This window comes from Agelaius tricolor, unplaced genomic scaffold (genome assembly GCF_023055355.1).
Source record: "Agelaius tricolor isolate 1412-34295 unplaced genomic scaffold, bAgeTri1.0.p SCAF_30, whole genome shotgun sequence".
NCBI lineage: Eukaryota > Metazoa > Chordata > Aves > Passeriformes > Icteridae > Agelaius > Agelaius tricolor.
The window spans coordinates 2,190,973-2,216,115 of NW_027269290.1; the positions used below are offsets into that span (position 1 = coordinate 2,190,973).

General features: G+C 52.4%; 1 protein-coding gene and 1 non-coding gene across 2 annotated transcripts in view; both read right to left on the minus strand.

Moving 5' to 3' along the window:
- Positions 1–297: 297 nt before the first annotated feature.
- LGR6 (leucine rich repeat containing G protein-coupled receptor 6) overlaps positions 298–25,143 on the minus strand; it is a 172,777-nt gene continuing 147,931 nt past the window's right edge. Inside the window, exons 11-18 of the mRNA XM_071450206.1 lie at positions 24,424–24,495; positions 20,804–20,869; positions 17,666–17,737; positions 14,953–15,024; positions 14,158–14,283; positions 10,325–10,485; positions 4,354–4,434; positions 298–2,837 (exon numbers count right to left, since the gene is read on the minus strand). Coding sequence (XP_071306307.1) covers positions 1,600–2,837; positions 4,354–4,434; positions 10,325–10,485; positions 14,158–14,283; positions 14,953–15,024; positions 17,666–17,737; positions 20,804–20,869; positions 24,424–24,495 — 1,888 coding nt within the window. The 3' untranslated portion in view covers positions 298–1,599. The remainder of the gene's footprint in view (positions 2,838–4,353; positions 4,435–10,324; positions 10,486–14,157; positions 14,284–14,952; positions 15,025–17,665; positions 17,738–20,803; positions 20,870–24,423; positions 24,496–25,143) is intronic.
- Positions 10,734–10,828, minus strand: LOC139601432 (U6 spliceosomal RNA). The gene has a single exon (XR_011682915.1). It is a non-coding gene; the product is annotated as a U6 spliceosomal RNA (small nuclear RNA).

A 25,143-nucleotide genomic window follows, 5' to 3' on the forward strand; every position in this document is an offset into this window, starting at 1 on the left:
CTGTCCTGGTCATGAACTCAAAGCCCTGAGCAGCACATCCCAGGGTACAGCTCACAGGAGTCTGGTCCACAGGACCTGGAGAGGCACCTGGTGCCACAATCCTGCTGCATGAAGGTGATTTGGCTCTTCCCTCCTGAGAGCAGGGGTGGGGAGGGTGGTGTCAACTCACATGGACACAACACAATTTCCCAGCTCTCACTTGGGCAGTGCAGGCAGCACCCAAGGCACAGCAGCTGCCAAGGGAACCACCAAGGTCTCCTCATGTGAAAGAGGACAGAAACCAGCCACTGGTCAGCAACAGGGCTCATTTATTATCTCATGAAAATGAGTGACAAACAGCTGCAGTAACGTCAGCAGAACCAAAGCTTTGCCCAGGCCTGAGCTCTGAGCACAGGGCTCCCTGCTGCACTGGGTGGCACTGGGAGGGTTTGTGATGGAGTCAGTGGATTTGGGAGATCCCTGAGCTGCAGGGAGTGGATTTGAGGCTGTTCCCAGTGGCCTGTGTCCTCCTGATGCCACCATCCTACAATGCTGATTTCTGTTTCCTCCTTCTACACCAGCTGCCTGCCCTTAAAACAGGAGAAGGCACATGCAGTGCCCAAAATGGCTCCACCGTGTGTGGGACATGTACCCAGAACAAGAGCCTCTTCCAGGGGTGAGGTCTGGGGGCAATGAGGCAGCAGCCAGACCCCATTTTCACCATGTCTGACCAGGAGCCAGGTGGCTGCAGACAGGAGTGCCCCAGGTGTGCTGTGCTGTTTGAAGGGGGGTGGAGGGAGCCTGGTGTGCCCGTGGGTGCCTTGGCTTGGTGCTGCTGGGTGACCTCAGGCAGAGCACATGGGTTTTTCTAGGAACTGTTTGGCTTTGGCTGCTGTGGGTTTCAGAGACCCCTTGTGAGACACTGTGGGTCAGATTGAAAAACTGAGCATCCCCAGCTCCTGGTCTTGGCTGGAAGTGAGGGTGGTGTCCAACCCATGAGGCTCCCAGTGGAATGAGTGGGGATTCCCAAAGTAGAGGTGTCCAAAACTCAGGTGTACACAGGGATATGCTGCTTTTGGTGGCGTGAGACAGGCACCAGCCCATTTCCAGGGGTGTGTGGGACCTGCAGAGAGCCCTAGAGGACAAGGCCTGGGGTGCCTGTGGGCGGCCATGTCATTGCAGGTGGCCATTTCCAGGGGTTGCCACAGAGCCATGGCTTTGGCCAAGAGGTCTCTGCCTTGGGAAGACAAACTTGGCTTTGCTGCAGGCTCCTCCTGGCTGGTGATGCTGCAGGGTGAGCAGGAGGAGGTTTCCCTGACCCACTTCCTGAGCCAGTGGGGCTCTCTCCCAGGCAGTTCCTAGCAGAAGTGAGACTCACACAGGGATTGTCTCCACCCATGGCCAGCCCTGAGTGTCTGGAGCTCAGTCAGAGCCCTCCTAGGCCAGGGGCAGCTGGCAGAGCAGTGCCTGTTGCCCAGGCAGGTATGATGGGGATGAGGGTAGACAGGTCGTACTGGTGCTTTTCAGGGAGCCGTTTGTGTCACCTTGCTGGCCCCTGGGCACTGGTGGTGGCCCTCAGTGTGGGCTGTGGGGCCGTTCCCATGGCTGCTCCCAGGAGGGTTATAAGTGAGATGTGTAGGGCGGCGTGGCTGGGGAGGGGAAGAAGGTTATCCGGAGGCTGCTGCCAGACAGATCCTGGCTCTCTGAAGTTATCAGCACCTCACTGTCATTGAGGCAGGGGCAATGCTCAGAGCAGCCCCTCTCCTTGCCCCTGGTGCCCACCCTTTGCCTGCAGGGGATGAGCGCCATGGAGGGGAAGCTGTAGCTGTCAAGGATGGGGCGCACTCCCAGGGAATCAGGTGTCTCACACATGTGGTCGATGTCAGAGAAGTTCACCAGAGCCTGGGTGGAGTCATAGGAGCTTTTCTCCATGTCATCAGCCCTGCAGGTCTGGGGGAAGCTGCCCTTGTCCTGCCCTTTCTGCCTCAGCAGGCGGAAGTCATCTCTGAAGTGGGGGTTGAAGAGCAGGTAGAGCAAGGGGTTGAGGCAGGCGGGCAGGGGCAGGACCACAAGGAAGACGGATTTGATGACCTCTGGGGTGATAAGGAAGAGATTGAGGGTAGAGGAGAAGGTGAGGAAGGCCACTGGGCAGTAGAGGAGGCAGTTGGTGAAGATCAGCCAGGCCACATGCTTGACCATGGCGCAGTCCCAGACAGCGCTGAACTCCCCCTTCAGCAGGCTGCAGTAGAGGCGGATGTAGGTGCCAGTGATGGTCAGGAAGCAGAGCGTGTTTGTCATCACCAGGGCCACGGTGAAGCCCAGGCTGGTGGGTTTCCCCTCTGGGATGGGGTATGGGAGGCACAGAGGGGATGCTCCATATTCCCCAATGGAGAAGAGAGGCAGAACAGCGGCCACAGAGGACAACAACAGGCAGCAACAGGCGGCGGCCTTGACCTTGCCCAGGGATGGGGACTTGCCATATCCCCGCACGCAGGAGGCTGAGAGGCTGCACTGCACAGCAGCCAGGGTCAGCAGGAAGATGGCAGCCTGGGAGGCCAGCACAGACAGGAACCCTGTCACCCTGCAGCCCGCGCCCGTCTCCCAGCGGGCGCCGTAGCGGGCAAAGCGGCCGTAGGTGAGGCTGTCCACCAGGGCCAGCATGCTGCAGGAGATGCCCGTCAGCAGGTTGGCCCCAGCGATGGAGCCCACCAGGAACTTCACCGGGGACAGGTAGCTGGGGGAAGCAAAGACAGCCAGGATGACCAGCCCGTTGCAGAGCACCGAGACCAGAACGATGAGCCAGACTCCCAGGCGGATGATCCAGCTCTCAAACAGGTGATCACAGGGCTTGAAGGGACCTGCAAGACAAACCCCAAAGTTACACCCAGAGGCACTGCTTCTCTCCAAGTCCCAGCTCTCTCCTGGCCCCACGAGCCACATGAGTGCCTTGGGCTGGCAAGGAAAACGTGACATTGTCCCCCCTCTTCTGCAGCTGCCTCTTGGCTCTCCCCTGTGCTCCTGCCCCCACACTGGAGTGCCTCTGGCACCCTCTCAGATCTTGTCTAGGGTGGGAAGAAGGTGCAGGGTGGGGGCAAAATAAAATATAAGAAGCAACAAAATGATCAGTGCCCCTAAAATGTAAGAAGGTTGTGGCTGCAGACTGACCAACACTCCTGGTATGAGCCTGGCATTTGGGCCCCTCTGCCATTACCTGCTCCTCCTCACATTCCCCCTGGGAGCTGGTGGTGTGGAGATCTGCCAGGATCCTGCTCTGGCACTGCCAGCCTCTCTCTGTGCACTCAAGACCTTGGATAAGAGGTGTCTGCACCTCTTCATTCATTCTGCATGAATGGGGATGAGCACTGTGAGGTGAAGTGTCTGGGCATGAGGGAGAGAGGGAGGGAGCTGGGGTGGTAGGGAAGGGACAGAGGGGTCTGGGCAGGCAGAACATGGAAGGATGTCAGGAGAAAGAAAGAAGTGGATGGACGGGGAGTGAGTAAAGGAAGGTCATGGAGGGGCAAAACGAGGACTGGTCTGGAAGCTGTTTGCCAAAGAAAAAAGAAAGTGGGGAAAGAGAGAGTGGGCAATGGTATAAAATTACCTCTGAGATGGATTGGGATGTTTCAGTGAGTGGCTCAGCAAAAACATAACCAGGGCAGTAGAAGTTTTAGGTGGTAGAGAGCAAAAAAATTAGGGGAAATGGAGAAAGCTTTTTCATTTCAAAGGAGGTGAAGCTCAGAGTGCCAGGCAGCAGGACATGCCCTCAGCTGAAATCTTATTCCTTTTGCAACAAACTCAGTGGAACAACTGGTCTGTCCCTGCCAGTGTCCCACAGCAGGCTGGCTGGAACCACACCTCTCCAGCCTCCAGGTGTGCTTGTGTGGGACCCCACTGAGCTGTGAACAGGGACAAAATCAGAAGGAAACTTCCTTGAGCCCCAGCCAGCATGTGCAGCCCAGTGCCTCCCTGCTCCCCTTCCTCAGGACACAGAGCAAAGTGTCCCTGCAGTTTGCAGTGCCATGGGTATGATCAGGACACCAAGGACAAGGCTGCCATGCAATATTCCAGGCTGGATGAGGCAAAGCTGAGTGTCAGTCATGCAGGGAAAGAGGAGAGCCAGAGCTGAGGGCAGCAGGGCAGTGGATGGAGGAGCTGGTGGTACCTGGGGCTCCTGCTCAGGCCTATCCTTTCCTGGGCATCCCCTCCTGGGAGAGCAGCTGCATCCAGTGGGGAGAAGGAGACTCCTCACCTGTCCCTCATTTGGCCTAAGCCAAATCCATCAGGCTTCTGATCTGAAAGGTCGTGGGGGATCCTGGGCATTGAGAGAAGCTCAAAGATCCCAGCTCTGTTCAAAGGGTTTCCCTGGCTGCTCACCTGGGCTTGGTGTGCACTGAATTGTGGGGTGCAGCTTTGATTCCTCAAGGTCCAGCTGAAGATCATCTGCATCTAGGTCATCTGGGGAGGAAAGAACAAGAGATGGTGCTCAGAGAAGAACCAGCAGAACCATCAGAGCTCACTGGGCCAGGTGCTTTTCCTGCTGCCTGTCCTGCACACAGACCTTCCCAGCCAGTTCAAAGCAGTGCTGGTGTGCAGTTTGTCCCCTGCAGTCACTGCTGTAGAGGAGAAGATCTTGTAAACGTTGATGGGTTGCAGTGTAGCCAACCCCTCTGTTTTTAGGTTACTCCCAACATTTGAAGTGTGAGAGCCCCAGATCCCAGAGCTGTGTGACTGTGGTTCCCTCCTCCCAGCACTCTTCATTAAAAGTAACGAAATCCTCCAGCCTGTGTGGTTACAGAACACAAAGCCTTCAAATGCAGCTTCTCCATGGGAGCTTTCTGGGCAGGCCTTGTCCAATATTTGTTCATCAACAGGGATTTTGGGGCTTTGTTCAGAGGGAACCATCAGCCTCTTTTTGCAGCACAAATTTTTTGTCAGCAGCAACCACCACCAAGCAGTTCCTCAGCAAAAGACAAGGGAACACAACATTTATTGTGTTATTTTGTGCCCTGTAAAACCTTGGGACTGTGGTGCCTTGTTTTTGATTGTGGATGTTCCCAGAATTTGCTGAGGGATTTGCAGACTCTGCAGCCATGGGGTTTGTGCAGCCAGGCTGCAGAGCCCAGCCCTGCACCAGCATCTCTGCACCCTGAGCCAGGCTGGGGCTTGCTGAGGGTCAGGCAGAGCCCCTGGCTGAAGAAGGAGCTGCTGGAAGGGAATGGGGCTGAGCCCTCAGCTGTGTGTTCAGTGCAGGCTGTCACCAGGGTGAATGGCATCATCTACAACTTTTCTGCTTTGTTCCTTGTTCCTGTTCCCAAAGTCCTGCTGGCTGGACACAGTGAGTTCAGCTCTGTCCTGCTGCCCCCTTCCCAGCCGTGGCACCAGCACAGCCTTCAGCTCCCAGTGGAGACCTTGGGAGGGTATTCTGCCAGCAGGAGGAAAGGGAAAGGATGTGGTTTTGTTCTTGCTACAGCCTGGTAGCCAGAGAGCTGGATCTGTGGCTGTGGGATGAACTCTGTCTTGGATGAATGGACTGATGCTGGAGCCCAGGTGTGCACCTGGCAGCTTAGACACTGGCCAGGAAGGCAAATCTCCACAGTGCTGGAGATAAGGCTGGCCTGAGAGGGATTTATGTGTCTGATCTGTTTAGAAGTGGTGCCTCTCAAGAGCTGTGCTCCCTGGCTGTGTTTGAAAATGTGACTGGGATTATTTGATTAAAGGATGATGACAAATAACGTGCTATCTTTAGTGCCTCCTGACAAGCTTCATGGCTTTCTCGGCTTCAGGGAGCTCTGGAAAAAAAGGTCAGTTTTAAAATCTGTCTGTGTAAGAATTGAAATATTGCTGCTGCTTTGGAGCCTGGCAAGGAAACCCTCACAGTGGGATGGAAAAATATTTCATCCTTGTATTTTATAGTCTTATAAATCTCCAGTGTCTTTTCCAGCCACAGTGAGGAGGCTGTGATGTGCAGTCACGATACCCAAATAAAACAGACACAGCTTTGCCTTTCTGTGCTCTGCTGAGACCCAGCCCTTGGGAAAGTGTAACCTGTGCCATCCATTTTCTCCTCAAAGCCTGGTTTTAAGCCCAGGTTAAACATTTTCCTGAAGTGAAGGATGATCTCTTGTTTTGCCTGGACTACTGAGCCTGCTGGGAATTACAAAGCAATCCTTAGTCAGCACAGTGGGATTCAAAGTGAAAAATGTACCCCTCTCTGCTAGAAACCAGTCCCTCTGCAGCCTGGGAGCTGTGGAGAAAGGAAAATGGCTGTTGTGTCCCAGCAAGGCAGGCTGCATTGATTTTGAAGAAGCAGTTATTTGTTTGAATTTTGCTGAGGTGCCTCCACTTTCTGAGATCTTATGAGAAAAGCCCTCTTTGCCAGTAGTGCCCTTTCATGAGAAAGGAGCTGCCTGTACCAAAAGTCAAGTGAGAGGAAGAGGTGCAGAACTGCTGGGGAAGGGGTAGAACAGAAAACACTGGGCTGAATGCTGTTCCCCTTTGTGCTGTCTGTTCATTCCCTGCTCAGTCCTGTCTGTCTCAGCCAGGGCAGCCCCTGGGCTGGCAGGGTCCTGCCCTCTCCTCGGTGTGAGGGTGGCTACAAGAGGCCTGGGCAGATCCTGTCTGGGGTCCGGAGTAGCTTTTTGAATGGCAGAAGCAGAAGTGTGTCTCTAAGGGCCCTGCAGGGTTTGCAGGTGGTTGCAGAAGCTCTTTAGTGACTTCAGGAGCTGCTGGAGGTGCTGGGCTGGGGGAGCAGTGTCCCAGTGCCCAGGATATCACACACATGTGCTCCCCTCTCACGTCCCACAGCTTTGTTCCATCATTGCAAACACATGTTGTAAGTGAATTCATCCCCTCCTATCCTCAAACCAGAGGTCCCAAAGGGAGGTGCTGGGGTGGTGATGGAAGTGCCCCAGGGCACTTTTCCTGCCCTCCTCTGCAGCACCACTGGGAGCTGCTGGGGGCTGTCCTGGGGGCAGGTCCCTGAGCCATCCTTGGCTTCCTGGTCAGCCACAGGGGCAGACTTGGGGCAGGGGTGTCTGCTAAACACTGCCAGCTGTAATCCAAAGAGGCTGAGACAGCTGGGATTGCCCAGCCTGGAGAAGAGAAGGCCCCAGGATTTAGAGACCCTTCCATGTCTAAAGGGGTGCCAAGAGAGCTGGAGAGAACCTGTGGCTGCCCCTGGATCCCTGGAAGTGCCCAAGGCCAGGCTGGACAGGGCTTGGAGCCACCTGGGACTGTGGAAGGTGTCCCTGCCATGGCAGGGGGACAATGAGAAGAGCTTCAAGGTTCTTCCCTAACCCATTCAGTTTGGGAATTCAGTGATAGAATAGAATTCAGTGATATCCCAAACACTGAAAGTGCTGGCAGTGAGACCTTAACTATCCATGTTGACAAGGGGACAGAATGATGAGATGTGCACTGACCACTCTAGTTTGGGCCCCAGGTGGGTGTTACTCAGATGAGAATGGACATACCCAGGTGGGGTGGGGGGGTTCCCAGCACCCAGGGCCCTGAGGGGGTGGGGAAGAGCTGATCTGGCCCTGGGGTCCGTGGCACCACTGTGTGCTCTGGGCCTGGAGTCAGGTGCTCCCTCAGGGCTGGGCTTGGCTGGGATGGGTGCTGGGATGGGAGCAGGAGAGGCTGAAGGAGCCACAGCCAGGCAGGGCTGGGTGCTGGGAGCCATTTGCTGTCCCTGCATGGCTGCCTGGGACAAGCTGCCTTTCACTGCCCAGCTGAGGTTCTGGGGACTCCTTTGGGAGGGACTGGGAGCAATGCACAAGGCTGAGAGGACAGAGCTGCCTGGAAATGTTCCCTGTCCCTCTCTCAGTTTCTCCCACACCGTCCTGAGTGCCCTGACAAGCCTGGCTGGACCTGCTGCTACACAGCCCTGAGGTATTTTCTCTCCAGCAGACCGACCACCTTCCCTCTTACATGAAAGGAATGTTTGGGAGCTTTTCTCCTCTTTAATGAGGAAGTGTTACAAGGTTCATATAACCCAGCCAAATACCATCAGTGGCCATCAGAAAGGAAGCACAGAGAACAGAAATAAAGCCAAGATCAATTAAGTAAAACAGCAATATCACAAACCCCATATCATCAAGAGCAGACCCTGCTGCTGGAGGTCTGGAGAGTCATCTGCAAAAGCTGCACATCACAAGGAATGGTGTTCCTGTGGATTTCACATTTGCACCTCTGTGCTTTGATATATCAACACAGATCCAATGCTTTAACAGGAGCCTTTATGAGCTGCAAACATCCTCATCTGGCACATCTTAGAATCAGCCAGCATTCCCCTCTGGTGCTGGGGCTGGCCTGGAGGCCCTGGACCCTGGGGTAGGTTCTGGTCTGCTGACAGGGCCAGGTGAGAGCATCCTTTGGGACATCAGAGACTGAGCAAAAGCAGGTTTGTGGCCCTTGTCACAAACAAGATCTTCCCACAAACACCATAATTTGCTGGGCAAACCCCACAACTATCTGCACTGGCACTGCTACAGAATGGGCTGCATTAATGATGGAAAAAATGACCTGGCTCAGATGAAATCCTGCAGCAATGACTGAAACATGACTCCTGTGTACTGTCTGGCCAGTGTTACCACCAAGTCTACCATGCTTCCTGGAGCCACATATGCCAGGAGGAATCACATTTGCTGCCCTCTGGCTGGGCTCTCTGCATGTCTAAAGGTCATTCTCAGGAAGGATCAGTGCAGGAGCAGGAGCACAGGGCTTGGGGGTCCCTTGCTGGCTGTGTCACAAAGTGTCTTGGTCATCCTGCCCAGAACACAGTGAGAGGAATCGTGGATTTGTCTTTACAAATGAGCTGGGGGTCTGCTGGAAGATAAAAGAAGCAATGGGAAGGATTCCACTGATTGATGAATGGAAAAATATATTTGCTTTTACAAATAAACTTTAGGTTTGCTGATAAATGAAATTAGACATTAAGAGATGAAAGAAACAATGGGGAAGAAAAACCTATAAATTCCGTAAGAATTAAAAATTAAAAGGGAGGGTTGTACATTAGAGGGAAATCTCTGGTATCAGGTGTTTTGGGAAGTCTGAACCTCTCAAGTACCTCAGCCTATGGGGAAAGAGAGAAGGGAGAAACGTGGCTGGGAAATTGGGATTAAAAGGAGGCTGTGTCCTCCAAAAACCTGAGAGATCCCAGGGGAATGCCCCATGGCCTCTCCCTTTATTGGAATAAAGCCAAAAAAGGACTCTCTGTCTCCTTTTTGGACATAAACCTCTGGTGTTTGTGGATTAATTTTCCTGACAGCAGTGTCCAGCAGCTCTGGGTCTGAATGTGCCTCCAGATGCAGTCCTGCCTGCTCAGGCTGTGCAGGACAGCAGGGCTGGGGCTGGATGCTCAGAGCTGCTGGGGGCAGGTGGGTCAGGGCCCTCCAGGGCACAGCCCTCTCTCCATCTACCACGTGGATTTGCCTGCAGGATGTCTCAGGCCTTGGAAGTGCACTGTATTTACACAAATACATAAATAGAAGCAGCATCCAGGCTGTGTTCTGAAATGTTGTTTGCACTCTCCAGCAGTTCCAGAGGAAGCAAAGGGGTTCATGTTTTTCTTATGCTATTCTGAGATTCTCTTGCAGAGGGATCACACCAGCCTGGTGCTGGAGCTGCTGCTGTGCTGTGGGGCTGGGAGTGCAGGGGTGCCTTGCCCTCTCTGCTGGCTCCTGGAACTGGCCTCAACCAGCCTGAGCAGAGCTGCACTTTGGAGCACAGAATAAATGGACTCCTGGACAGAAAGTGCTGCTCAGCCATGGAGCTTCTTCTTCCCTGCCTTGGCCAGTCCCTGTGCTGTGCTCCCCTAACATGTCCTGTTGTCCTAACCCTGACCTTGGCTGTAACACCCAAGAGAGAGATGAGATCTCTCTCTACCTCCAGTCAGAGAGATATTCCAGGTTGAGTTCATTCTCTTACTCAGATTAATCCCAGGGTCCTTCCTCTAGATGATGCCAGAACAAAGAGTGATGTCCTGCCAAAGGCTCCACATTGCCCAGAAGCCTAATGACCAAGCCCAGTTGTCCCAGGTAGCCCCAGCCACCTTCCAGTGCCTTGAGCAGCCTCCCTCCATGGCCAGCAAGGCCAAATTGACAAACATGCCCAAGGTGTGGGGGCTGCCAGGTCCTTTGGATCCATTGTGAAGGTTTGGATGTGCCAGGCCTACTCTTTCTCCCACACAGGGTCACCAAATGGAGCCTGCTCAAAGCAATGGGCCACCTGTGCTGAAGAAGGTGTCACCACCCTGAGGCAGGAGTGGCACCAGCCCTGCAGAGGCAGGATGGCACCCAGCTCACAGCCCTGCCCAGGCTGCTCACCATGCAGGCTGTTTACTCACAGTGGTTGTCAGCGTGACCTGGGAACAATTCCAAGGTCCTCTTGTGGGGATCCTCCTCCTCAGGGGCCATGTCTTCTGCCTCCCACTGGCTGGACACCCTGAAGAAGCTGCTGCAGCTCCCATAGGCACAGCACTGGTAGGCATAGGGCACCTCCAGGACTCTGCACAGAGGAAAGCAGAACTTTAAGGTGTGTCCCCTCCATGGCCTGACTCTCCATTGCTTTGCACTTTTTGCTTAGTTCCTTCAGTTGTTCAAAGATGAAACTCATCTATAGAGAGTCACAAAGTATTCTGGGCTGGAAGGGACCCACAGGGGTCATCATGTGCAGCTCTGGAGTGAATGGGCCCTACAGGGATCACATCCACAATGTCAGTGCTATCAGCACCATGCTATAATCAGCTGAGTCAAAAAAATATGGAACACTCCATGAATTTCTGTGCAGGACCCATGCTGAACTTCTCTGTATCATTCCAATTTTGGTACCTGTGCTGCTGACATGGCAAAAGCTGGTCTGTGTGCTGATGGTTACAGTGGAGAGGGACTTGGCTTTGGTGAAGGACTCCATGTAGGACAGGGTGCAGGTCCTTTGGTGCAGGACTCCATGGACCCAGGGCAGCCCATGGTCTCTCTGCACCACTTTTGGTGCTTAAGACACTGTCAGTCAATAGAATGTTGTCAAACACCAGGTTTGGAAACTGCTCTAAAATTCCCAGATAGTTCCTTGTCCTGGTTCCAGCCAGAACAGGGTTAATTTTTGCAGGAGGTGTGAGGGAGCATGGCCAGGACCCAGAGGTTGTTCTGTACCATTTTACTCATTGCTGGGGGCTAGGGGGAAAAGAGAAAATGTGGTGGAGGAGCCATCTGGCATTTGTTTGTTTTTGGGGGCTTTCCATGTAAATAACTTTCTTTTCTTATGCTTTTTGTTATTAATATTGTTGCTGTTAGTGTTTGTGTCTTATCTCATTGCTGTTTCCAGTAAATTGTTCTTATCTCAACCCATGATCTTGGCCTTTTGTGCCTCCAGTTGGGGAGGAGTGGAGTGGTGCATGGTTTTAGCAGGAACACTAAATTGGAGAATACCATTCCTAAACCACCACATTCCTAAAAACCCTTCTGCTGTTCTCCTCAGAATAAACTAGCCCCTCTATCCAATGTACAGTCTTAAATTTTTACCCCAAGGCCATGTTTTCCTAGGCATCCTTTCCTTCCTTCAAATGGAAGCTTCCCTAGAGCAAGGCTCCCCTTGCTTGCTGTTGAGGGCACCTTCAAACTCCAGTTCCAGGAGTCCCAGCTCAGGCAGAGAATTCTTGGGTCTCCCAAATGAAGCAAGTTATTTAAATATGTCTGATTTCTACTTGAAAGTTGAATTGATAGTTGCTAATTATAGCATGTATGACAAGGTTAATTCAGCAGCAGCTGAGCATCATCTGGATGCAATACCAGGCTGTCTGTCAGCAGCTGCATTTTTGGCTTTGCTGGAAGTCAGGGAGACTGATGATGAAGGCAAAGGAACCCCAGGTTTTCCAGACAATTAAGGTCCTCTGACAAGATCAGTAAATATGGTAAAACTCTATATTCTAAAAATATGCTTTTGTTTTATGTTCCCAAACATTTCTGGCCGAGCCCCGGGAGGGTCTGGAAACTCTGTATACAAGCTCGTTTCCTGTTATAAGCTCCAAATTAGATCCTATTATTGAAAGGTGGTAGGGAGGTGCAGATCCTCCCAGCAAGGCTAAGAACTGCTCCCAGATGAGTCCTCCAGACATGCCCCAAGAGTAGGGCTGCTTAATGGCAGTACCCCAAATTTAGGGAATGTTAATGGGCTCCATTGCCTGGCATGGTTCACTGAAGCACTGCTGCAGGCTCAGTTTCTCTGCTACAAACACAAACCAGCTCAAGAGATGTGAATGGAACTAATTTAGAGGAGAAACACCCTGGAAGTGCTGAACTTGACCCACCCTGCACAAGGGACAGCCTGTTGGAGCGGGTCCAGAGGAGACCACGGAGCTGCTCCAGGGCTGGAGCCCCTCTGCTCTGGAGCCAGGCTGGGAGAGCTGGGGGTGCTCACCTGGACAAGAGAAGGCTCCAGGGAGAGCTCAGAGCCCCTTGCAGGGCCTAAAGGAGCTTGGCACTTGTGAGGGTGCAGCTTGAGTCCTGTGCCCAGCTCTGGACCCCTCACTTCAAGGAAGACATTGAGGGGCTGCAGTCAGGAAAGGGAAATGGAGCTGGGGAAGGGTCTGGAGAGTAAATCATATGGAGAGTGGCTGAGGGGGCTCAGCCTAGAGAAAAGGAAGCTCTCCCCCATCAGCAGGGACCTTATCACTCCTTACACAAGTGATGATTGCAACAAGGTGGGGATTGGTCTCTTCTCTGGGCACTAAGCTGCAGGGAGAGAGAAAATGGCCTCAAACTACACCAGGGGAGACTCATGTTGGAATCAGGAGGAATTCCTTCAAGGAAGGGCTTGTTAGACATTGGAAGGGGCTGCCCAGGGAGGTGATGGAGTCCCCATCCTGGGAGGTGTTCAGGGAACGACTGGAGGTGCCACTCAGTGCTCTGGGCTGGTGACCAGGTGGGGACTGGTCACAGGTTGGACTCGATGATCTCAGAGGTCTTTTCCAACATTAATGATTCTCTGGTTCTGTGGTTGTGTGAAGAAAGCTGGAGAGGAACTTTGGACAAGGGTCTGGAGGGACAGGACAAGGAATCCTCATTTCCTACTGGAAAGGGCAGGGTTTGATGGGATATTGGGAAAAAATTCTTCCCTGTGAGGGTGGGCAGGCCCTGGCCCAGGTTGCCTAGAAAAGCTGTGGCTGCCCCATCCCTGGAAGTGTCCAAGGCCAGGCTGGACAGAGCTTGGAGCAACCAAGGCTGGTGGAAGGTGTCCCTGTCCATGGCAGGGGGTGGAACAGGATGAGCTTTAATGTTTCTATCCAACCCACACCATTGTTGTATGATCTTGGGTGTGGAAAACCCTCCAAGAGCTTCTGGAACCCCCTGTCGGAAACATTTGGAAACCCATCATACAACATTTCCTAGCTATGAATTAAAAAAGTCAGAAGGAGGGAGCCCTGCAGGCAGCACTGCTGAGGCACCTGAAGGGAGAGCTCCACACTCCTCCTCAGGCCTGAGCTCTAACCCTGTGTTGGTCCAGTGACCTGTGACCCCAGCCCTGTGTGGAAACTGGAGAAGCTCCAGCTTTGGGAACCCATCCTGGATGAGTGGGAGCATCAGCTTATGCATTCTTAGCTTGAAGGGAACTCCCTGAGACACCCAAGCAAGAGATGACTTTATCTGGGAGGAATTTGTGTTCCCTGGACCATGGGTGTCTAAGCTCAAAGGCAGGTGCCACACTGGGACCCAGGAGCCAAGGAGGGTCGGAAAGTCTGAGCCTGCAGCACAGCACTCTGCTCTGAGCCTTTTGCAGCCTCTTCTTCATCAGCTTGACTCCTTCAGGCTCCTCATTAATCCATAACAGACAAGACACGGCCACACAAGCAGAGTTTATGGAAGAAAACCTGGATGTCATTAGGTAGGACTGCTTCTGGGAATGTTTTCCATTGAGAGGAGCCCTGAGCTGGGCCTGCTCCACGTTTTCCACTTGTGTGTTTGTGTGTTTGGGGTGGGGGTGGTGGCCTGGGAGCACATCACTGCTCTCCCATGGAACATATTAAAGATGAGATGTGCTAGCAGCAGATGGATCCTCCTCAACCCATGGGCCTGGAAGTGTGGGGACAGCACGAGATGGGCCAGGAGAGCAGGAGGCTGAGTGCTGTGAGCAAATGCAGCCTGTGCTGAACACCAGAAGGGAAAGAGCCAACACCCCAAGTACCTCATTTTGGGGAAGCTCTCCTTGGTGAAGGGCTCAGAGAGAGCTGGGTTGCCCTGGAGCTTCAGATGGGTCAGTCCAGCCAAACCATCCAGGGGCAGCGTGACCAGCTGGTTGTCAGTCAGGTCCCTGGTGAGGGGAAAGCAGAGAGGGAGACCATGGTCAGGGCTCTGCTGCCAGAGGTATCTCAGCCAAGCAGAGGGCACTGCCTCAGTTTCTCCCTTGATGTGATGCTGAAATGGGGCTGGTGCTGCTCTGGGGCCAGGAGCCTCTGGAGGTGAACGCTGCAGGGGCTGGGCTTGGTGGCCATGCTGGCAGCTCTGGGTGGCCTCTCCCTCCCTGTGCACGTCCATGCCCCACACATCCCTTCCACTGTGGGTCAGGGATGACTGCAGGTCCCAGCCCATAAAATACCCAAGGCTTTTAGAGAGGGGGCTGAGACCTGGGGCCCTCCAGAGCCAGCACAGATAGTCTGCAGTGACTCTTGCAGAAACAGCCCATCCTGCTGATCTTCCTTAAAGGCATCTAAGGCAGCTATGGAAGCATCAGGAAATGGAGGTTTAGTGTTCAGGATGAGAGCATCTTGAAGATGGCCCCTCCTGCACTTCATCATCCCTTTATTAATAGTATTAATAGGAAACCTTGGGATTTGTTGTGTCCACATCAGGGCTGAGACATGCACCTCAACACATCAATCTTCCAACAGCTAAATCCCAGGTGTTCTGGTAGCCCAGGGAGTCAGTCTGAGGTGCTCAGATACCTCCCATCCCTGGTGACAGAAATATCCCTGCAACTTACAGCTTGGTGAGGGAGTGCAGGGTCACAAAGGCTTCTGGGTGAATAAACTGGATGTAATTCCAGCTCAGGTCTCTGCAAGGCAAGGACACAGCACTAAGAAGAGAGCAGAGCAGGGCAGTGAAGCTGCTGACACTGGCCCAGCCAAGGGCCCTGCTGGGAGCACATGTGGGATCTGTAGCCCCTTGGTCAGCAGCAATTTCTGTCCCATTGCAGCTCCCCCCAGACAAGTCTGGGTCTGTATATGGGTGGTTTCCAACAGAGGGCACAAGAGTTTGCCTTGCAGGAGCTCCTCTGCTGAGACCAATGGGAAAGGATCAATGGAAAATGTTCTTTTCTGGTTTAATTTCTGTAAATTTGGGAATTTTTTGCCAACATGCCGAACAGGTCATGCCTTAGTGCCAGTCACAGTGCTGGTGGGGCACAGGGAGATAGGGCCAGTGTGCAAACACAGGGCACTGGGAATATTTCTCTGTCTGTTCTGGGGTGCCCTGACCCCCAGGGGAGCGCTGACTTTGACCCTCATCCATGGAGAAAGTCTCCTAAACTTCGAGATAGACCAGAATCCACAAAAGTGTGAAATAGATTATAGAGAGTAGTGTAGGTGAATCACTTGGTGAGAAATTGAGGTTTTGGGGTTTTTAGTATGTTGTGGATGGAAGCAAGATGGAGGGCACAGGGTGTGGTCCTGGGTTTCTTCTTCCTGCTTCTTCATCCTTCCTCTTCATGGGTTTGGGTGGCATTTTGTAATTGGGACTTTTGTAATTGGGAAAAATCCACATTGCAGGCTCTGTGGGATCAGTTATTGGGTTAAAAGGGAAAATAATCTAGGTGTCAGTTCTTAATTGGATAGTTTAGTCTTAAAAGACCTTGGAACAAGAGATTGTTGGCCATTTTGTGGTGCTTTTCCAATGTGCTGAGCCTGATGTGGACAGCGTGCAAAACTCTAGATAAGATAATAATAAACAGGAACCTGAAGACCAAAAAAATCCAGTGCATCTCTCTTTCCTGACACAGAACCACTCCAGAGGGGTCTCCCCTGACAGGGGAGCCCCCAGGGAGGGCCCAGCCTGAGACCCAGAAGTTGAGGAATTGGCAACAGGTACCCAATAGGCCAGGGCTCTGGGGAAGGTGATTTTAGAATGTCTCCTGCCATGCACAGGAGCTTTGGATTCACTGAGTCCACTCAAAAAGCTCTGCCTCCATCCAAGTGAGACAGCTCCACTCCCTCTGTAAGCAGGGCAGAGGGAACCAGCAAACTGGGACACATTTCTTGCCCTAAGGCTGGCTACAGGACCTTCATCTCTCCAGCTCTAAGGGAGCCAAGATACCTGCTCAGGTGTGTGTGCATTGGGTGGGATGAATCCTTTCCCAGGGACCAGAACACACCCAAAGCTGTCAGAGCTTTCTCTGTGTGTGTGACTGGGCTGGGGCAGCATGCTCAGGTTTTCCTGGGTGTCTGCAGTGTCACCTGCCACACCTCAGGTGTAACCGTAGTGTCTGTGACACTCAGGGAATCCCAGGAACCATGAAATGGCACTCACATTGCTGCACCATGGGAGCAGGTTTGGTGGGATTTAGTTCCCTTCCCAACAGAACAGCAAATAGAGACCATCAGGGCTCTTCCCAGATGTCACAGAGCCAGTGGTGCCCTTCAGGGCCTTGCCAGGCACCTGGGAGGTGACTCTGTGTGTGTGGGAGATGCTTGGGTGCACCTGTGGAACATGAACTGCTGAGGAGCTTTCAAACTAAACAAGATGCTCTTCCAGGGGTGGCCCAGGACCAACCTGTGTAGCTCAGGTACACTCAGGTACTGCCCTGGGTTGCTCCTGGCATTCAGGAGCCAGTCTGTGATGTGGGATCTGCCTTGGCTGAGCTGTGGGCACGAGGGGGCAGGTAAGGAAGGGGGGCTGCAGGCACAGGGGAAGCCAAAGGATGGTTTGTGCCCTCCTCCCTTCCTAAGGAGGAATGGAAAAGGGATGTTGGGGAGGATGAGACAGGAAAGCCTTATAAATATGATTGCCTGGCAAGAGATTTTGAGAATATGGAAACTATAAGTGAGATTGAAATGAAAGCAAGCTTTGAGATCCCTCAGTTACTGAACAACTGGAAAACAATGGTGTGGCCAGCTGAAGGTGATCCCCTTTAGATGGAACAACACCCTCTGCTTGCAGACAGGCCCAAGGGTCAGAGCAGACCCTGCCAGCTTGGCAGAAGGGGCTCAAAGGGGAGTTTTTAGGGTTTAAAATGTAACACAGTATGGGAATGTAATGATTCTTATAGGCTGTATGTAAATGCTATAGGATTTGTATCTTGTACTAGATTGGTTAGTGAGAATTAGAATATTCAGCACAGAAGATTTATGGCATTCTAACGGGAACTTTGCCCTCTTACCCCTTTACACTCTTACCCCTTTTACTCTCTCACCCTCTCATCCTCTCTCCCCCTCTCTTCTCTCAGTCCTGCTCCAGCTGTGGCTGGCAGCTCCCAGCAGGGCCCTGCACCCAGGCCCTTTGCAATAACCCACAGGTTCCAAGCCCTGGCTGCAGAGATCTCTCATCTCCCTCCATCCCCACTGTCCTACCCCTGATGCTCCTACAGAGGGACTCAACAGAAAAGCAGAGACAGAGGCAGCCTGGGAGCTGCCCCAGCCCCCCTGGGCTCTCAGTCCCCTCCCCAGCACAGCCCCAGCTGGTCCCTGGCAGACAATACTTGCATGGAGCGCAGGGCCAGCAGCTGCACAAAGGTGTCTGCTCTGATCTCCTGGATCTTGTTGTGCTGGAGACCCCTGGGAAAACAGAAACTGGTTTGAGAAGAGAGCTGAAGGCAGTGATGGAGATCCTTGTCCCAGGGCAGCACTGTCACTGTGGAAGTTGCTGTGCTTGGGAGACCTGCTCTGATTTCAGGAGTTAAACAGGACGAGCAACAAAATGTGTCAAAGCCATTCTCTCCTACAGGCAGCTCCAGGGCTCAGACAGCCTCTGCTTTTGATGCCATCATGGCTCAGTGAAGAACTGTTGATGTGCAGAGGCCAAAGATGCCCTGTTATCCCTAAATCCACACTGGTTTCCCACTTTGCTCCTCCCTAAGCCTCCAAACTTCTTTTTCCAGAGGAAAAACTGAGAGCTTGGAGTCAGTGGTCAGCAACCAGCTCTGTGTGACCTTCAGGAAGGACCATGGGGTGCTGCCCTTTGCCTTGGTGAGGATGAAGGTTTGAGGGCTGAAGGTATCTCGGTGTTTCATGAAGGAATATCTGGATGTCTTGTAGAACCCACTGTCCACATCTGCACATGAAGTGCCTCAGCCCTTCACATCCCCTTTCCAGCTCCTTCATCCCCTGAGGAAGGGCAAAAAGCAGGGTGAGAGTTCACAGGCTCTGTGACTGACCTACACTCCCCCCACATCCTCAAGAGAAATCCTGGATGCTCCAACCATGCACCTTGTGGGAAAGGTTCAGTTCCTCAGGGCTGTTTTCCCCAGTGTGAGCCCATCCTGGATTCCCAGACCTGCAGAAGCAGCATCCCCCCATCTATGTCCTCGTGCAAGGAGACACAGCCACTGCCTGCTGCTCCTACAGCAGCTCCTGGGCATTTCCCAGGTGGGTCACCTGCCTTTAGACTCAGAAATTATCTTGACTCATCTCATGTGCTGGCTCTAATGTCTCAGCTGGCATTTGGCCACCTGCTCCTGTTCCAAAGGTGGGCACTTGAGCTGTCCCCGTGGTGCCCCAGGCTGGCAGTGCCCTGACTGCAGCCAGGATTTCACCTGGGAGCCACTGGAGGATCTGGGCACAGATTTGGGGGTCTCACTGATGGGAAGAGGTGGAGTTTGGGCAGAAGGGGTATTGCAGCAAGGTTGAGAAGATAATTTAGGGGTGTTTAGCTGTGAGGGGTCACCTGCGTGTGCAGGTGAAGGTCTGCAAGCCAGCAGTTACAGCAGAGGGAGGGCACAGCTGAGCTCTTTGTGCGCCAGGCTGTACCACCAGGCACCACCAGACTTGTTTCAAACCATCAGGAATACTGATGCTTGGTGGGGTGGGGCTTAGAGGAAAATAACTTTGGGGTTAAGGGACCAAAAACTAATTTTGGTCCCTTAATAAGAAAAAAATCAATTTAATATTAAATATTAATATTAAATATTAATATTTAATACTAATCTTTAATATTAATTTGATATTAATATGTTAATAGGTACATAGGTATAATCTATTTTACATCAGTAGCCAGAAGCTGGGATTTAGCGTGATTCTATATTAATGTTAAGTCTGAATTTGGCATATTATAAAATTCTGTAAGAAGGAACTCAGGCAGAATGTGTGAAACTACAGATTTGAAATTCTGAACATTTGCCTTTTTATGGTCTTTAAAAATTTTTTTTCAAATGTTTTCCTGAGGGTACTCTCACAGCTGTCATAAAAAGCAGCAGAGGCTGTGTACTCTCATTTCCATGTAGTTTCACAGTGTTTTAATGTCCAGTTTGCTGAGGCTGGATGAGCTGCTCTGACTATCCAGGCTGAGGTGCTACAGAGAGCAGGGACAACCTCTCCTGTGGGGTTTTATAATGGGGATGCTGCTCCCATACATCTGCTCTTCCAGGTAGCAGAATTCTGTGAAAAATCATGGAGTCTATCATCTTAAGTGTTTTTTTTAACAGTTTTTCTCAAAAAGGCCAAGAACTTGTGTTCTGTTTGAAGTGTAGGGCCACATTTTGAGCTGAGTGTGAGTAACTTTGTCTCAGAGCAGCAGCAGTGCCTCCGGAGGCCTGGAGAGGACCCAGTTCCAGAGCTACAGCTGAGGAAAGAATCCCCTTTCTCTCAGGAGGGGCTGGCCATGGGCAGGGTGGACAAGAGCTGCTTTGTGCCCATGGCATGGGGCCCCTCCTTGGAGCAGAAGACATTTATGGTGGACATAAACCCCATTCTTGATTAGCTCATGGTGGGACTGGAGTTAGAGAAGGGAATTCGGTGCTGTCGCCTCCTACTTCTGTTTGAAGTGGCTGGGACCTCTGACAGGACCTGACTGAATTAAGCTCCTGTGCACAGGGGATGCATTTTTATTCTGTATGTGCACAGGGGCAGAGTGGAGTGTGGGAACCCAGAACATCCTCTGGCTGTCCAGGATGGCCAGGACCCCTGCCAGGGGGCTCAGAAGCCCTGGCATGGAGCCCAAAACACCTCTGGGTTTGATTATGAATTACCAACCTTAGATGAAGATCAGCAAGCCACAACAGTTTAGGTAGAATAATAGTGAAGTTATCATGGGGTGGAAAAGTAGATTTTAGGGTTTTTGGTATGGGGGTTCAGGGGACAAGATGGAGGGATCTGGGCATGTCCAGCCTTTCTCCTTCTTCTTCTTGGTCTCCATCTTCTGCTGTGATGGGGGCACTTTTGGATTGGTTTAGAGTAGAAGCTCAGTGTCTAACACAGGTGATAGGTATTGGAAAGTAATTGTAAATATTGTACAGGTAGTTTTTAGTATAAAGACATAATACTGCCCTGGGGGCAGGCAGAGTGCCTGGAACTGTCCTGCTGGATGGACCTCAGCGGGGCAGGAGAAAATTTTTTATAGATAAGAAACAATAAACAACCTTGAGACTGAGAAATGAAGAGCCCTGACTCCTTCTTTGAGCACCAGGCTGGGAAAAGAGACTTTCCAACTTTTCTTGGGGTCACTCTAAAGATCCTGACAGTGGAGCTCTGGTCCAGTTGCACTCCAAACAGTGAGTTACAATGCCCAACTTCCCCAGTGCTTGGGAGTTCTGTGGGTGGGAACCACCCCTCTCCTCAAAGCAGCCCTTTTTCCCCACAGCACAGCACAAACAAGGACAGCACAAACAAGGACATTTCCATACTCACAGCTCCTCCAGCTGCTGGCACCGGTGGAAACTGGGCAGCTCCTCAATTTGGTTGTGTGACAGCTCTCTGCAGGGAAAGGACAGCACAGGAATGTTGGGACACCAAAAGCCAGAGCCCCTGAGCCCTCCCTTGCAAGGCAGGTACTGCTGGAGAGCGAGGAGACCTCACCTCATCCTGCACAGCTCCACTTTTGGTAACCCAGAGAGTGGGATCTCCACCCTGCAGCTGCTGCTGGCTCTGGGTGTCTCTGTGCAAGGTGAGGGCTCCTCCATGATTTCTGTGCAGGGTGAGGTTTGCCCCATGATTTCTGTGCAAGGTGAGGGCTGCTCCATCATTTCTTATCACAGACATCTTTTATGAAAAATCCTTTCCTTAGGATTTTTCCTCCTGAGAAGCTGAGAGGCCTCAGGAACAAAATGCAAACATTGATTATCTGCTGCTGTGGAATGCAACAGGTGCATCTGGGATTGGTCTCATGTGGTTGTTTCTAATTAATGGCCAATCACAGTCAGCTGGCTCAGACTCTGAGCCACAAGCCTTTGTTATCATTCTTTCTTTTTCTATTCTTAGCCAGCCTTCTGATGAAATCCTTTCTTCTATTCTTTTAGTATAGTTTTAATGTAATATATATCATAAAATAATAAATCAAGCCTTCTAAACATGGAGTCAGATCCTTGTCTCTTCCCTCATCCTCAGACCCCTGAGAACACTAACACAGTTTCTGTGCAGGATGAGGGTTGCTCCATGATCTCTGTGCAGGATGAGGTTTGCCCCATGATCTCTGTGCAGGATGAGGGTTGCCCCTTGATCTCTGTGCAAGGTCCTGCCCCATGATTTCCCCACTCACCCACCCCCATCCCAGCTCCCTGCACAGCCTGTGGGCTGATGGAGCTGCTGGTACAGCTGGGGTGGGCTTGTCCTCCCCAGCCTCAAGTCAGCTGGGATAGGAAACCCTCCTGTGCCACTTCTGCCATGCCCAGCCCTGCTTTCCATGGGCACAGCACAGAGATTTTTCTGCCAGAGCTTGCACAAGCTGCAGCTGTGCCTGCAGAGCCTGGGGAGGATTTGACCAGCTCCCTCCTGGCACAGCAACCCCATTGCCTGCTCCCCCTTCAGCCTTTCCTGGCTTTGTCCCAAGGTCAGGGAAGGGGTTGTGGCATTGGCAGGGATTTGGTTCAGGACATCACAGACTTTGACAACCTCTGGTCCTTGTTTTTTCAAGTGCTGTCACTCAAAAGCAGTTTGCAGCAAACTCCTCTTGCCACTGGTTCATGGCTCAGTGTCCCGAGTGTCCTGTCAGCATCCAGAGTGGCTTCATAGTCAGAGGAAAACCCACCCTGGCCCAGCTTAATGAAAATTTATTGAAGCTGAAACAGGCTGGGTAAGGAGCAATGTTTAAACCCAGCTCTTTCCCCCACCAGCAGAGACTGGATTTGTGGTTGTTCAAGGGAAATTTACCCCAGGGTAAAGTTTTGTATGTGGTTTCTCAGCCGACTTTCCAAACTCGGTTTCCATCTTTCTGCCAATAGATTGCTCCTAAAATATTTCAATTATTATTTTTTTTTTGCCAACCCACTCACCACCAGTTTTCCATGGTGGAGAGGAGGAGGGAGGGAAAAGCAAGCAAAAGGTTTGTGCTCACCCAGGCTGGAGAAAAGTCCTTAGAATCAGTCACTTTTCCCTGGTCCCTGTGTCAATGCATTGGGCTTGACAGGGCTGGAGGTGAGCTAACAGTGATGGGGGAGAACCAGCCCCAGGAGTTGTTTCTGGCTCCTCCAGAGTGAGGGCAACCAGGTGCAGCCCAGAATCTACAAACAGAGCAGCCTCAGTCACTCATGCTCTGTTGGGAACACAGCAGGAAGAAGGTGCTGATGGCACCAAGGGACTTCAGCTCTGCTCAGGGCAGTGTCACCTATTTCTGCTTGAGGAGAAAGACAAATCTTCCAGAGCCCAAGGAGCATTTGGACTACTCTATCAGGCCCAGGGTGGGATTGTTGGGGTGTTCTGAGCTGGACTCAATGATCCTTGTGGGTCCCTCCCACCTCAGGAGCACCATGGTTACAGGAAATCTGTGCCCTGAGCAGGAGCTCTGGATGAAAGCAGCAGGATGATGCCAGGTTGATGCCAAAGGCTGCCCTGCCTGTGTGGGGCATCCCAGGATGGCTCCACAGTCCCTGTGCAGGGTCCTTGCAGAGGATCCCCACCTGGAAATGCAGCTGTACCTGTCATCTATGGCCAGAGGTGTCACAGCCACAGCTCCTGTGGCTGCCCAGAGCCAGGCAGAGAGCAGCACTGGCTCTGTGGGGACAGGGGCCAAGGCATTTCAGAGGCAAGAGAGATGTGAACATGCACAAACATTGGCCCTCACGCTCTGTCTCCAAACCCAAAAGCAGTGCAGTTAATGTCAGGAATGTTCACTGGGGAAGAGGAACAGGGGGCAAGGAACAAGGTGGTGTGTCCCAATAAAACTGTCCCACATGGTGGTGGGGGTAGGCACAAAGAACAGGCTCTGCTGTGAGGGCTTGCAGTCTGATAACTGCAACCATAAACAGAGCTCTGGGACCCAACAGCCTGGGCCAGCCCAAAGGCTGCACTTTTGTAGCAACTCATCCATTGAATTGGTCCATGTGTCTAAAGATGGGAGATCTTCCCCACAGGGACATCTGGAACCAAAAGCCTGTAATCTCCTAAGTTACAAATTGTCTTCTTTTATTTTTATGTTTTACTCTTGTTTCCAATTTCTGTGATCAAGAATTCACTCCTGTTGCTTTCCTGGAACAAACTTGTTTTCTTTTTCAGCTTGCTTGTATAAAGACTGATGAGAGGCAAGCCTGTTGTTGCCCTAAGGCTGCAAACTTGTATAAATCTGGCTCATGACTCATTTCCTGAGGATGTCTTTGACTGCAAACATAGTTGGGGATCTCAGGAACCAGGGGTGTGATTCCTGAGATGATGCAGAACCTTTCTGAGATGTTGATTTCATCATGTACCAAGCTAAAGGAGAGAGCATGAACCCCCAGCATCATTCAGTGCCTGGCTAAGCAGGCAGAGCCAAAGAAACAGAGAACAAGCAAAACCCTGACCTGACTGTGCTGCCCCAGGTGAGGAAATGAGGCCTTGTGGCCTCACAGGTCTCCATCAGGTCAGACCTGATCCCTCCTGGGATATGAACAGGATCCCTCCTCCAGGTGATGGCCCTTGCTGCAGCTCCAGCTGCAATAAGCCAAGGCTGGGGCAGAGGGTGAAGGTGATTTCCCCCTTGTTTTTGGGCTGAGAGGAGCTGTGGAGAGCTGTGGCCATCCTTACCCATCCCCTTTTGTTCTCTCTCTACTCCCCCTGCATGGGGAGGGGACAGGGCCTGCTGTGCAGAGCAAGGAGGAGGTGCTGGTGCAGCCCTGGGACCAGAGCAGCACTGGGGATGGAGCAGCAAGGGCAAGAACAAGCAAGAACTCAAAGCAGTGATGAAGAAGGTGGTGATTTCTGCATGGCAAAATGATGGGAGCAAGAACCCCAGGATGGTCTTCCACAGCTGGTCCTTTCCCTGAGCTTGACAAAAGGCAAGCCCAGTTCCTGAGGGCACTTTGTAAGGACCAGGCAGGCCAGGGACACGGGTTACTCACAGGACTCGGAGGCTGGGCAGCTGCTGGCACATCCTTCTGGGGAGGAAATGGATTCCTGCCCGGGTCAGGGTCCTGGAGGGATGGAGGAGAGAGAAGAAATGCTGTTGCTGACAGCCAGCACACAGACTCTGACCCAGAAACCCAGTCCCAGACAGTGGCAGGAGAGACAATATCAGTAGGGCAATAAAATACAGGGAGAGCATAAAATCCTGCCTGGCAGCTTTGGAAAGAGGCACTGCTGCTGGACCTGGCTAAGGTGAATGTGAGGAGTTCTGGGCCATTCTATGAAGAGTTCTGGGCCACTGCTGAGTACTGAATTCACAGCTGTCCTTGGCCTTGCTGGGGGCAGGTGACAGTGGCCTCTGTAGCATTCTCTGCCATCCCTGCTCCCACTGTCCAGGCTGGACAGGCCAGGAGCCAGGACTCCTCAGAAGCTGTGTGTGAGGGATGGATGGTGTGTCCCTGTGTCCCCAAGACATGGCAGGGCCAGGCCACACCCTGCCCAGGGGTGCTCCAGTGTGGGCTCAGTGTGGGGAGGGTGTCCAGGGGAGGAGAACCATGTGTGGCCAGGGGCAGTGTGTCCTCCAAGGCCCTGGGGGCGTGAGGAGGGGACCAGAGCAGCTGCAGGAGCCCCAGCCTGGGTGGCAGATGTTTCTGAACTGCACCATGGTGCTGGTTCCAGTATGGGCAGAGACACTGGGGTGCAGCAGAAGCACTGCA